This window comes from Astatotilapia calliptera, chromosome 5, assembly GCF_964374335.1.
Source record: "Astatotilapia calliptera chromosome 5, fAstCal68.1, whole genome shotgun sequence".
NCBI classification, from domain to species: Eukaryota; Metazoa; Chordata; class Actinopteri; order Cichliformes; family Cichlidae; genus Astatotilapia; species Astatotilapia calliptera.
Window position 1 is genome coordinate 20,233,770 of NC_137426.1, and position 13,644 is coordinate 20,247,413.

Below are 13,644 nucleotides of genomic sequence, written 5' to 3' on the forward strand. Positions count from 1 at the left end.
CCCTTTGCTTGAATGTATGGTTGTTTCCCTGCAGGGTCTGCGTGTTGGCGGAGCTGTGAGTCTCTCTCAGGCGAGGAAAGTGAACGTGGAGCAGGGCTGCAGCGTGCCCGATCCCTGCAGCTCCAATCCCTGTCCGTCGAACAGCTACTGCAGCGACGACTGGGACAGCCACTCTTGCAAGTGCATCAATGGTCAGTCTCGTCACATGATCACAAACCCACGAACGTAACATGTTTTTGCCTTTTTATCATTCTGTTTCTGTCTTTCATCTTTAGTTCAAATGAATAATCATTTTTTAAAATTGTTGTTTATTGTTTTTACCACGAGCGACTGCAATTTACTGAAAGTCCCCACCTGCTTTATTTTTTTGCAGGTTATTATGGCTCCAACTGCACTGACGTGTGCTCGCTGAACCCCTGTGAACACGAGTCAGCGTGCACCAGGAAGCTGAGCTCCTCTCGGGGTTACACCTGTGACTGTCCTAACAACTACTTTGGCAATTACTGCGAGAAAAAGTATAGCCTTCCACATTTATGTAAAACACTGCAGTGTTCTTCCTCCTGCACTGCAGACAGGACAACTGACCTGTAATGTCTGTGTCCACAGGACCGACCTGCCGTGTCCCAGAGGCTGGTGGGGTCACAAGACCTGCGGCCCCTGCAACTGTCAGACAGACAAGGGTTTTGATTCTGATTGCAACAAGACGAGCGGAGAGTGTCGCTGCAAGGTGAGCTAGCATCCCCGATGCATTCATCTGTAATAAAGCGCACATCATGTCCACTCAAATAAATACAAGATGTGCATTTTTTAACAACTTTCACACAATCCCAGCCCATTCTTCGTTAGCAAATCTCTCAGCCTCTTCTCAATCTCTTCCAGATTTGATGGTCTTCTTCAGTTAACCCACAGATTTCCAGTTAGATTAAAATCAGGTCTTTGTGCAGGCCAATGAGTAATGCTCACTTTGGTCTTCTGATGGTAGTTCTTCACCAGCAGTCTTTGTCACGTTGCAAGACATCATGACGACCCAGACCCCAAACCTTCACAAATCATCTTTCCTTCATGATTCACCCTCCAGGTTCCAAATGCACTGAAGTATCCCCACAGCATGATACGCCCTCCACCGTGTTTCACTGTGGGGACGTTGATCTTTGGGTTGTACGCCTCTCCCTTCTTTTGCCAAACATAAGCAGCGTCTCTGTGGTCAAGGAGCTCTAGTTTCATGTTATATTCTCATTACTTCAGTCTGACTTGAAGATGTCTTTTCTGCAGAAGTGGAGTTTTTCTTGGTCTGATACGTTCAGTTCACTCCTGCAGGGTTCTAGTGAGTCTGCTTTAACACTATAATTCCCAACTTGGACTCACTGTCTTGGCAGTTGTTCCAGTTTTTTAGACTCATCTCTCACTAGTTTTCTTTCCAGAGTCTTTGAAGTATTTCCCTTCCTTCCTCTGCCAGACTCGTTCTGTGATCTTTAGCTCTCTTTCTTGATCTTGATGATACTTCTCACTCCAGTTCTTGACACTTGGAATCACTGTGATAACTTTGTATAGCCATCTGCTGCTTTTTGAGCATCAGCAATTCTTTTTCTCAAGTCTAAACTGATGAATTTTGTTTTCAGCATGATCCTTTCTCAAGGGACTCCTAAAATCTTGCTGCAGTTTTTATACTGTGTGCAAATTGAAAAATAACCCACAGTTTAAACTTTATTTTGCAAGCTTTGAGCTTTACATAGTTAAAGCACATTATTGTACACCTATAATTATGCTTTCTAAACACACATTAGAAATCTGTAGACATCCATCAGACGTCTGCTGCTTTATGGGAACTCTTTCCTGAGAAATGAAGAAAGAGCTGCACAAATGTGGCCCTCACAGGAACATGTGAAACCTCTGAATCTGTGTCCAAACTTGGTTTCTTGCACACTTCTACGACACGTGTTGCAGACTGGCTTAATATTAAGGAAGAAGCTGTTTTCATAAACAGTCGTTATACATCTTCCAACATTCAGCGCTGATCCATTTTTACAGCTATGTTTGCTTTGCATTGCACTGCGCTGAGGGACAATTAAAGATTTATTTTGTGTGCTGAAGGTTTGTAGCGTCATTTTCCACCTTTTTCTCTGGCTAGAAAAAATCCAGGTGGGAGAACAACTTGTCTGCTGGCAGTCAGATGCTTTTGAGCGTGTGGTTTGAGCTTGCCGTGGCGCTAAGGAAGAATTCTCATTTGCAGGACAATCATTACCGGCCTGAAGACAGCGACACCTGCCTGCTGTGTGACTGCTACCCGGTCGGCTCTTTCTCCAGAGCGTGTGACCGAGAGAGCGGCCAGTGTCAGTGCAAACCCGGCGTCATCGGACGTCAGTGCGACCGCTGTGACAACCCGTTTGCTGAGGTTACCCCTAACGGCTGTGAAGGTCAGAACACATTAATTACAGCTTTGCATCAAGTCCCTTTTTTTCATTATAGGTACAAATACATTAGATATTGTTCTAATTTTATCCTCATCATCTCCTTCCTGTTCCATCTCTCTTAGTAATATATGACAGCTGCCCTCAGGCCATCGAGGCTGGGATATGGTGGCCCAGGACTAAGTTTGGTCTCCCTGCAGCAGTTCCCTGTCCCAAAGGAACTCTCGGTATGATGTTTTTTTGGCAGCTCATCAAATTACCATATAATAATGGCACTATATGAAACTTGCCTCAAGCTCTCTCTCAGCTGCAGCCTTTTCCTCATGCGATAACGCTCCCTCTCCTCCTTCCCAGGCACAGCGATTCGACACTGTGACGAGCATAAGGGCTGGCTGCCTCCTAATCTCTTCAACTGCACCTCCGTTACCTTCAGCAAGCTGAAAGCTTTGGTGTGTAGCTTCTCTCTGTCACTATTTTAAATTTTAAAGTCAGTTTCCAGTTTCTACAACATCATCCTCATTTGTGAGGAGAAATACAATGTTTTCATTCTGCTGCTCTGCGGTGCTGCTCTGAGCATCACTGGCTTAAAGTGATAGTCCCAAAAAACTGTTCTTCGTTAGGTACACTGTTAAATATGTGCGTATGTGTTGTGCAGATTAACGGCACTTAATAAAGTCCAGCTGAGGCTGCAGGTGTTTGGTTATAAATCAAAGCTAATGTGATTAATCCCATCGGAGGCTGGACCGGATTTCATGATGGTCTGTTTAATGTTTCTCAAAATGTTTCACACAAAATCTCACTAAAGGATAAATCAGGCGATTGCTGAAGTCAGTATGGTTGATGCTTCTGAGAGCAGGAGTGTTCACAATCTACTTCCCAGGGGTGCTACAGGAAAAGTCAGTTACTTCCTGGGATAACTGATAAGTGCTGCAATGACACGTCACAAAATACAGGAAAAGATCAAAGGATCATTAAAACCTCGGATTCATCCTCTGGGAAAAATCAATGAATGTACATTCAGCCACTTATTTCCTAATCGCTCACCCCAGTGGGCAGATCCACTATTTGATTTGGTGCAGATTTTATGTTCGATTCCTGATGCAACACTTCCACTTCTCTGGACTTGGAATAAAATTGAATTCAGTCGAATTCAAGTGAATCTCTTTATTATTTTAACCACCTCTGTGGTGTTTACGCCCCAGGAGAAGTCTGTGACCCTCTCCACACGTCCCACTGATAATTAAAGGCTTAATGTTCATATTTTTCTCTTCTTGAAGTCATGTGATCAGTTCTTTTGTCGACTTGTTATATCTGCACCAGTGAGACAGGCACTCCACCTCATCTCGGGCACTAGTAATGAAGCATGCATGGCAACAAAGGCGTTGCTTCAGTTTTAATCTCGTCTGACCTGCAGACATTTACACTTTAAATCTCATCTCTGTGTTACTAACACTTGTCTTTGGGATTTCTTTTCTTGTGAAAATTGATTTATTTATTTTCTTCTTCAGTCTGAAAAGTTTTTCCGTAACGCCTCGCTCCTCGAGTCTGGGCGCATTCAGCAGATGGCGGCGATGTTGGCCAACGCCACGCTGCACACGGAGAAGTTCTACGGCAGCGACGTGAAAGTGGCCTACCGGCTCACGCAGAGTCTGCTGCGACATGAAAGCAGCCAGCAGGGCTTCAACCTCACCGCCACACAGGACGTCCACTTCACAGAGGTGAACAACCACGTCACTTCTAACACTCGTACAGACGGAGAGCAAGAACAGAGCTCTGTTGTGGCTGTTTCAGTACACAAAACTGGAAACAGGAGGCCAGTCCTGCCTGGCTGGACATCACAGCCTGTCATGTTGTATCTGCAGGGAGTACATCACACTTCATTTCACTCTCTGCTCTGACATCCTGTCACACTGAACTCTCGCTGTTCTCTGACAGAATCTGGTCCGAGTGGGCAGCGCCATCCTGTCTCCAGACACACGGCAGCACTGGGAGCTGATCCAGCACACGGAGGGTGGCACGGCGGCGCTCCTGCGCCACTACGAGGAATACGCAAACACACTGGCGCAGAACATGAGGAAGACTTACCTCAGCCCCTTCACCATTGTCACACCAAACATAGGTTTGCAATATTTAGTGCCCTAAGTTTTCAGCTTATCTGTCACAGCTGTCATCACAAATGAACTCCACTTAAAAAATATATCAAAGAATATATTAAAAGAAAATTCTTATCTCAATCTTAATCTGTGAGATATTAGTCCATGCTTTCATATCAATCAGGTTAGATTACTGTAGTGCTGTATTTGCAGGACTGTTCAGATCATCAGACTAATACTACCCCAGTACTGAAGTCACTTCATTCATGCCCAGTTAAACACAGAATTACCTTTAAAATCCTTCTATTAGTTTATAAAGCCACCAATGGTTTGACCCCCCCAGTACGTCTGTGACTCACTCAGTCGCCATAACCCTGCTACAGGGATATCAGACTCACTGTACATCGTGGGCCTCTTTCTATCGATATAAAGAAGTGCACACTTACTGAGATCAACAGTGCATCTCAGTTTTCCTGTATAACAAATAAAAACAGCAGTAGTAAATGAAAGAAATCATAAATTGTAAGAAAAAATGTGGAAACATTACAGAAAAGGTCCTGGTTGCTCACTGCCCAGAATGTCCTGTAAGTATAAAACCGGAAGTTTTTGTTATTTCACAGTGAAATGTTTTTTTTTAGTAGTTCTTATAGTAGATGTCTGTTAGTTTGATGTAATAGGAATGGTTGAATGGCTGTAGGGAGGTCAAAGCAGGAAAAAGTAATGAAAATATAGTTAAAAGTCCAAAATCTATGCCCTCGTTCACTTGTTCCAAAGCTGTCAAGTGGGCCAGATTGGAGTCTTTTGTAGGCTGATTTTGGCCCCGGGGCCTTATGTTTAGCACCCCTCCCTGCTATATCTCTCAGGTCAACGAGAGCAACTCTTTTAAATGTTCCCAGAATTTGATCTAAACGTGCTCAGGGTTTCAGTTACTGTGCTTCTGTTCTTTGCAACAAGCTGCTCGCTGACCTGAGGTCAGTCACAGCTGCGTCTACATTCAAGAACAAACTCGAACCCTTTTTACTCTCCCCAGCTTACATTTAATCACTGTGTGCATGTTTTTGTCTGTTATGTTAAGCACATTGAGTTTACACGTAATGAAATTTGCTATATAAATAATAATGCCATTGCCGTGATCAGGACACATGCTGCACGCAACAGGAGCACTTCAAACACCTTTAACTGCTGGAAATGCTTCACACATGACTCCCCACTCGCATGCTGTGAGGTTTTCTGAGCTATCTGTGTAAGAGTTCGTATCAGGCACAGTAAAGACCGTTTAACGTGCACGTCACAGCTGTTAAAGCAGAATTTGCCATGAAGAAACCGGCAGTGGTGCAAACCCCAATCACAGCATTCATGTGTAGTCGAGATCAAATAAAGGTTGAGTTCAATACCTGATCAGTTTGCTGCGTGGACGAAAACGATACAAGAGTCTAAAAAGCAAATAAGAGCAAGAAAAAAGTTGTGCATGTGACTCAAGCGTGGAAAAGCTAGCAGTTATTGTGTGCAGAAAAAAGAACCGCCACATGACAACAAAATAGGTACGTGGAGGTAAAAATGACAGTAAAAACTGGGAATATTTATTTCCTGTTAGGCTCCGTTTTCTGTTTTAATAAAATAAGGTCAAACTTTATTTTTAAAAACAAACACTTAGTATGGTTCTCATACTTACAGATTAAAAACAGGCTGTGTTGATGATTTTTCTATAAAGTTTTTGAACAATATCAGTTCAGTCACAGGGAAAGCATCCTTCGCCTTCTTCTGTGTCGCAGGTTTTAGCAGATTATGTCCTTTTATTTCCATTAAACTTCTTATTTCACAGATAAATCGCATGGTTTATAAAATGTGAGGAAATTAAAATGAACTGAACAAAAGCCCTAAATTCAGACGTCCTCTTTTTTTTTAATCTAAAATGAGAAAGTTATCAGATTCGTTTCTCTCAGATTAACTGTTGGAACTTAAAAACGGCGAAGCCCGTTTTGAAGCAGCGTTCTCTGACCTTCCCCGTGTGCTGGTTTTTGCAGTCATCTCCGTGGACCGTTTGAAAAAGATGAATTTCGCCGGCGCCAAACTGCCGCGCTATCAGTCCCTGAGGGGCCCTCGTCCTGCGGATCTGGAGACGGCTGTCACCCTCCCAGACTCCGTCTTCCAACCACCTGTGGAAACGAAGGGCCACAGACACCTGGACGTCTTCCCAGAGTCCTCGCTGAGGAACCGCTCGGCCAGCAGGAAGAAACGCCACCCCGATGACAGCCAGCAGGACGCCGTCGCCAGCGTGATCATCTTTCACAGCCTGGCCTCACTGCTGCCCGAGAGCTACGATCCAGATAAGAGAAGTCTGCGGTAATAAAACTTATTCTGACTTTTTTCAGAGTGTAGAAAGTATAAAGAGGCTAATCTGCTGCTGCTTTTAGTCGTTTTCATTTCCTTTCCTGAGGAGAGAAAAAAGAAACTATTTCTTCTTTCGTGTATTTTTGCCTCAGTGTCCCAAAGCGTCCCGTCATCAACACCCCGGTGGTCAGCATCACTGTGCACGACAACGACGCGCTGCTGCAGCACGCGCTGGACAAACCCATCACCGTGCAGTTCCGGTTGGTCGCCACCGAGGAGCGCTCCAAACCCATCTGTGTCTTTTGGAACCACACCATACTGTGAGTGCAGCTGTAAGTGAATGGGGGCGCCCGGGCGAGGTTGTGCTGTGCTCACGTTTGTGTTTGTCTGTCAGAGCTGGTCGCGGCGGCTGGTCGGCGAAAGGCTGCGAGGTGGTTTTCAGAAACAGCACCCACATCAGCTGCCAGTGTTACCACATGACGAGTTTCGCGGTTCTCATGGATATCTCCAGGAGGGAGGCGAGTGACACTCACACTTCTCATGTGATCAGAATCAGAGTTGCTCCTCACTGTAACGTCGCATTTTCTCATTCTAAACGCACCAGAACGGAGAGATCCTGCCCATCAAAATCCTGACGTGGAGCACAGCCGGCGTGACGCTGGGCTTCCTCTTCCTCACCGCGATCTTCCTGCTCTGCCTGAGAGCCATGCAGTGCAACAAGACGAGCATAATCAACAATGGAGCCACCGCTCTCTTCCTCTCAGAGCTCATCTTCATCCTTGGCATCAACCAGGCCGACAACCCGGTGAGCGCTTTGGTTCTCGTCTCTCACCTCTTCCCTCCGGCTCTGAGAGCTCCCAAAGTTTTAATCATTCTGTATTCGCTCTGCAGTTTGTGTGCACAGTCATCGCCATCCTGCTGCATTTCTTCTACCTCTGCACTTTCTCCTGGCTCTTCCTGGAGGGGCTGCATGTTTACCGCATGATCAGCGAAGTCAGAGACATCAATTATGGACCCATGAGATTCTACTACCTGATTGGCTGGGGAGTTCCTGCCTTCATCACAGGTGTGAACCTCGAATTAAAAACCCACTCGACAAAGGAAAACCACTCCACCCAGCTTGTGTGTTGAGTGGAATAACGAGGATCTTAAACCTTTATAACGTCTTTCGTGACAGCGGGAGCAGAAATGAGGAAAAGAATCAGACACGTCTCAAACACAATCACAAAGACGTTAAAAGCAAATTAATTTTTTAAAATAAAGCTGAGTGGATAATAAAAATAACAAACCAATTTGAATTATCTTTGAATGATCTTTTTCATTATATCTGCTTTGTGAGCTGAAGACATCGCAAAAGGTTTGAGGAAGGTGTTTTTTTACAGGGTCACCTTTCTTGATCAGATTTTTTTAGATAATCACAATTATATTATTATTACTGGCCGTCAGCTGTTGGCTATTTTTAAAGTCTTTCCACACTGATCCATCCAACATTTCTTTGAATCAAGTCATTTTTTAAATCTTTTAGCTTTTCCCAACATTTTTATTTTGCAGAAGGATTTTCTATAAATGTACACTGCTAAAGAAAGAAGGGAACACTCGATCATCACAGTATAACACAAAGTCAGTTAAACTTCAGGGATATCAATCTGTCCACCTGTTATTCACTTCATTAAAACCAAAGCAGCTGAAACTGAAACAACCCTCTGCTACTTAACTGACCAGATCAATATCGCAGAAGTTTAACTAACTTAATGCGACAAACCTGACCCAGGACCACAACAACTAAAGAGATTTGTGTTTCTTCCCAGGATCAAACCGGGGGTCTGAATATCAGATGTACAAGTTGGTCATTATCAACAGTCTTACAGTTAAATTAGTTTCGTTGAATAGCCAATTCAGTTAGTTCCTGTACAGATTATAAACCCACAGAACGTGTCTATATACCCAGCCACACCATGAGAAGTCATTATTTATTCAGCTTTAGTAACTTTCACTGTGACATCATCCTCTGGAGATAAAAATAGTTTCAGTAAAGAGTGAATCAAGACAAAAATTAAACAAACTTTTCACACTGTCTATTTTTTCTGGGGTCAACTCCAGGTTTGGCGGTGGGTTTGGACCCCGAAGGCTATGGAAACCCTGATTTCTGTTGGTTGTCTATGTACGATACCCTGATCTGGAGCTTTGCAGGACCCATCGCCATAGTGGTGTCGGTGAGTACCTGCATCCATCCATCCAATCGCACATGAATATCTTGTAGTTTTACTAAAAGATATAAAGACACGGAGGTAAAGCTGTCACCTCAGCAGCGTGCATAGCATTTTCACGCTACATTAATTATTGTTTATTCTTCTAACATGCTGCACTGCAGACCTTCACTTTACTTTAGTTTTGTCACAAACTCCTGCTGTGTTGCCAGTAGTGACATACTGGTGTGTTGTGTATCCACAGATGAACATCTTTCTGTACATCCTGTCGTCCAGAGCCTCCTGCTCGCTGAGACACCACAGCATCGAGAAGAAAGAGTCTCGTGTGTGAGTGTCCCGGCCTGTCATTCAACACCAGCGCCGTTTACTTCCTACCTGATTAGAGGATGTTTAGACGGGAAAATTTTTGTACATAGGCAGTCACTGTTTAGCAACACAATTCAATTCAGTTTTATTTATACAGCACCAGTTCACAATGCCAGTCACCTCAAGCCTCTGTAAATTTAAGGAAAATTACCCAACAAGTAGTAGAGGGAAAATCCCAACAATCAGCAAGCACTTGGCGACAGTGAGAGGAAAAACTCCCTTTTGACAGGAAGAAACATCCAGCTGAACCAGGGTCGGGGACCCAGGGACTATGAAACCAGTGCAGATGTCATTATTGGGTATTTCCAAAAAGAAAAGAAACGAGGCTGACATCAGCATGTTGTAATATAAACATCATAAAACATCAAATCTTTAGTCTAGCCCTTGCTCTTCGGGAGCTGCTGTCTGTGCATGTTCTTTTTTTATTTTATTTTCTGCAATAATCCCCTGACCCAGGCCACTCTAAGCACTCAGTTTCAGACAGTTTTTTTCTACTCTTGGATCTGTATGATGTCATAGAGAGAATATGGTCATCTCAGGCACACAGCTTCGGCATGCTTATCGTTGCTGTTTTTGTTGCTGTTTTATCCTCAGATCCATGTGCTGCTCTGTTTTTCCGTGTGTTGCATTGAATTCTTGTTGTTGGTTTCCGAGTCAGGTCACTGGTCACTCCAGAAGTCCTTCCTCGCCAACTCCTCTTTGTGCTTCCTCTCGCTGCAGCTCTGGCCTGAAGACCGCAGGCTGTGTCCTCTTCCTGGTTTCAGTCACGTGTTTTCTCGCACTGCTCTCCGTCAACAGCGACATGATCATCTTCCACTACCTGTTCGCTGGTTTCAACTGTGTGCAGGTGAGCCCATCGGTTCACCCTGAAACTGCTTGAAAGGCTCAGTTGTGCCTTTTTGCTAACCTTTAACCTTTTCCTGTCGTCCAACTCCAGGGTCCCTTTGTTTTCTTCTTCCGTATTGTCTTCAATAAAGAAGCAAGGAACGCTATGAAATACTGCTGCAGCCGCAAGCGACCCGATCACATGATCAAATCCAAGGCCTCCGTGAGTCCCTCGCAATAAGCGGCGAGAAAATATTTCATTCGGTTTGACACCTCTGGGATACGTAGTTAGGCTGATGTCATATTTGGAGTTTCTTTAAAAAAAACAACTAAAATATGGCGTCAGCTGTTGTTAAAGAAATAAATCTGTAATTATCTCAGATATCAGTTATGCTGTTGATACTGCACCATCTGTTCCCAACAGACTGAGCTTTGAGCTTTTTTTGACATTTTATAAAAAAGGAGGATTTATTCTCCGCCCTAAATGACTGACTCTACTAAACAAGAAAAATAAATCTCATTCATCTGTGCCAAAGAGCGCTACCTCACCGTAAAACTGTTGCTGTAAACAAACAGGTAAACTGGAGCGTGGCATGTAATCCACAGACAAATACTCACTCAGATATTGAATGGATATTCTTAGCAAAAAGACCTATGCTTGTGCCTGAAAATCAGTCATATTGAAACTGATTTTCAGGCAGAAGGATGAAACTCAGTTTCAATATGACGTTTTTTGTAAGTATAATGTTGTGCTCATCATTCCAAAAACAGAGACAGAGAGGCCGGTGTTTGCGAGCACTGATCAGGAAGGAAATAGACGATCTGAGTTTGGAAAGGGGGATCTGTGCTGTATCCTGAACTGTTACATCTGGCACGAACTGATTACGTGTGCACATGCTCTGGAGCTGTGATTTCTGCATGAGATCCTCTTGCCAGGCCTCTCTTAGATACTCCAGTGTGGCTGTACAGTCGATTCGTGACAGACCTTCTTCAATTGTAGATTTAGAGATAGATCCGGTGGCTTACTGGAGAAAGGGTGAAAATGTTGTCTTCACTTAGAGTCTTTTAAAGTGTGATATATCCTTCAAATGACTAAACAGAGACAAGTTCACATGACAGACCAGTTAAAATATTATTTAGAGAATAAATTTCAAGAAAATAAGTTTTTTCTCTCTGATCCAAGTTTGTTTCTTAGCATCTGTACAAAAAAATTGCAGGAACAATAAACTCCCTGTTATGTTCTTTACATCTGAAATAACTCTGCATCGTATTTTTATAACATGTTTCTCTGCCTGCCTCTTGCCTCCAATTCCAGAGCTATAAATGCAACACGAACTACATGGACGGGAGGTTGTACCACCTCCCCTTTGGCGAATCCAGCGTGTCGCTGAACGGCACCATGCAGAGTGGGAAGAGCCAGCAGAGCTACGTGCCATTTGTCCTCCGGTGAGGAAACCACTTAATAAAAAACTACTATCAGTGTGCTGAGTGACGGACTGAGTAAGTGAACTGAACTGTTTCCATCTTCTCAGTGACGACGGGTTGAGTAACAGTCAGGCACACATCGCTCTCAATGACCACACGTCGCTCTTCCATGAAACTAAGGAGCACTTGGACGGTAGCGTGCTCATTTTCCTCAGATCTGTTCTTCACTTTCCCACTTTTGCACTGATGGAGTCACTGGATTTGTTTTTCACTGACGCTAACCCGTCAATGTTTAGATCACGACAGCGACTCGGACAGCGACCTGTCTCTGGAGGACGACCAGAGCGGCTCCTACGCTTCCACTCACTCCTCTGACAGCGAGGATGAGGAGGGCCCCCTCCCGCCAGAGGAATGCTGGGAAAATCTGGCATCCAATGTCGCCAACAGACCCCAACCACTCAGTCAAGGTACTCACATGAACCTGTTCACATGCATTGCCTTTACACTAAAGTCACACCACAAAATGGTTTACTTTCTGAAAAGCAGTCAAACAGTCAGAGTGAAAAGAAAGTGCACTTATGTAAGGATGGAGGACAGGCTGTACCACCTCCCCTGTTCTAAAGTCTTAGAAGGAATATAAAAAAGTTACGTAGTCCTTAGCAGGTCTTAAAATGAGGTCGATACAAGCTGCGATTATCAAAAAACCATGACACGACACAATGGGTCAGTATTTATTTACCTAAGGCGAAATGCACGCCGCGATTCAGCAGCTTGAGGTAATAGTTTTCTGCGTGACGTTCAGTCTCACATTATTGTGGAGGAGTTTTGCCTCAGTCGTCTTTACCGTGGTGCTTCTATTCATTGAGCTTTGCTGGCATTCATTTACACACAGCTCTCTTATGGTCACACACAGGATTTCAGTGGCGTTGAGGTCTGAATCGGTGCGACACCTTACTTTATTTTCTTTTTTGCTTGGCGTTGTTGTTCTTTTGCATGTTCACGTGTTCAGTCGAGCTTTAGCCGTCGGACAGAGGAGAGGAATGCATGAGCAACTCTGTGACTGCTCAGGTCCCATGCGTGAAAAACAAGCCCAAATCACCACCCTCCCCCCACCGTGGTTGACAGTTGGTCTGAGGTGTTTGGGCTGATCTGCTGTGTTTGGATTTCAAACATGGTGATATGCATTATGACCAAACATCTCCACTCCGGTCTCATCTGTCCAAAGGACATTGTTCCAGAAAGAAAAGTGTATAATTTGTGTGTATTTGTGTACATGTATAATAAGAATCCAGTATAAGAAAATTGGATTCTTACTTCATGATCTTTACATTTGTGTATGTTCACCTACGAGGACCAAGAATACATGTTTGTAAAGCAGGAACATCAACCCATCAGAGGAGCTGAGCTCACTCTGTGTGTTTTTGTTTTCCAGACAACGGTCTGAATAAGCTGTACTGGCCCGGAGAGTACGCTGCCACAGCGAGTGACAGCGAGCTCACGGGTGGAGACAGAGCGAAGATGGAAGGGCTGGCCAATCACGAGCCAATCGTCCGCGACCCCCGGTTATTATCAGACGACAGAACAAAGGAAAGCGTGACGGTACTGCTGCCTAGTCTGCCGAACTTCAGCGCCCACCCTCACAAAGGTAAGCTCATCCAAACCTCAGAGCTTTAGCTTGACCATTATTAAATAAATAAGCTAAACCAAATCTTACCCCGGTCCAGGGATCCTAAAGAAGAAGCAGCTCTCTCCCATCGTGGAGAGGAACAGCTTCAACCGCATCAACAATGAACTGTGCGAAAACGCTCCGGGTACGGCGTCCCCTCATGGATCTTCCTCTAGTGAAAGTCGAGCGGCCTCGGCTAAACGCAGCTTGCCTGACCAGCTGAACGGGGTCGCCCTGAGCATCAAGGCGGGGACAGTGGACGGCGACTCATCGGGATCAGAGTGAGTATCAGGAAGTCGATACAGATGAAAACCAGCATCAGA

The 13,644-nt window shown here is 44.4% G+C and overlaps 1 protein-coding gene across 4 annotated transcripts in view; it reads left to right on the forward strand.

Annotated features, from left to right (window-relative positions):
- celsr2 (cadherin, EGF LAG seven-pass G-type receptor 2) overlaps positions 1 to 13,644 on the forward strand; it is a 68,656-nt gene that overhangs the window by 52,002 nt on the left and 3,010 nt on the right. For all 4 annotated transcript variants that reach the window (XM_026167916.2, XM_080301858.1, XM_080301859.1 and 1 more), the window contains exons 12-33: positions 35 to 191; positions 374 to 515; positions 607 to 727; positions 2,231 to 2,414; positions 2,534 to 2,635; positions 2,763 to 2,857; positions 3,917 to 4,126; positions 4,344 to 4,527; positions 6,526 to 6,844; positions 6,985 to 7,152; positions 7,227 to 7,350; positions 7,437 to 7,637; positions 7,724 to 7,898; positions 8,933 to 9,045; positions 9,284 to 9,366; positions 10,126 to 10,252; positions 10,343 to 10,453; positions 11,546 to 11,676; positions 11,763 to 11,848; positions 11,952 to 12,122; positions 13,088 to 13,300; positions 13,380 to 13,602. In XM_026167916.2, the coding sequence (XP_026023701.2) occupies positions 35 to 191; positions 374 to 515; positions 607 to 727; positions 2,231 to 2,414; positions 2,534 to 2,635; positions 2,763 to 2,857; positions 3,917 to 4,126; positions 4,344 to 4,527; positions 6,526 to 6,844; positions 6,985 to 7,152; positions 7,227 to 7,350; positions 7,437 to 7,637; positions 7,724 to 7,898; positions 8,933 to 9,045; positions 9,284 to 9,366; positions 10,126 to 10,252; positions 10,343 to 10,453; positions 11,546 to 11,676; positions 11,763 to 11,848; positions 11,952 to 12,122; positions 13,088 to 13,300; positions 13,380 to 13,602 (3,440 nt within the window). The remainder of the gene's footprint in view (positions 1 to 34; positions 192 to 373; positions 516 to 606; positions 728 to 2,230; positions 2,415 to 2,533; positions 2,636 to 2,762; positions 2,858 to 3,916; positions 4,127 to 4,343; positions 4,528 to 6,525; positions 6,845 to 6,984; positions 7,153 to 7,226; positions 7,351 to 7,436; positions 7,638 to 7,723; positions 7,899 to 8,932; positions 9,046 to 9,283; positions 9,367 to 10,125; positions 10,253 to 10,342; positions 10,454 to 11,545; positions 11,677 to 11,762; positions 11,849 to 11,951; positions 12,123 to 13,087; positions 13,301 to 13,379; positions 13,603 to 13,644) is intronic.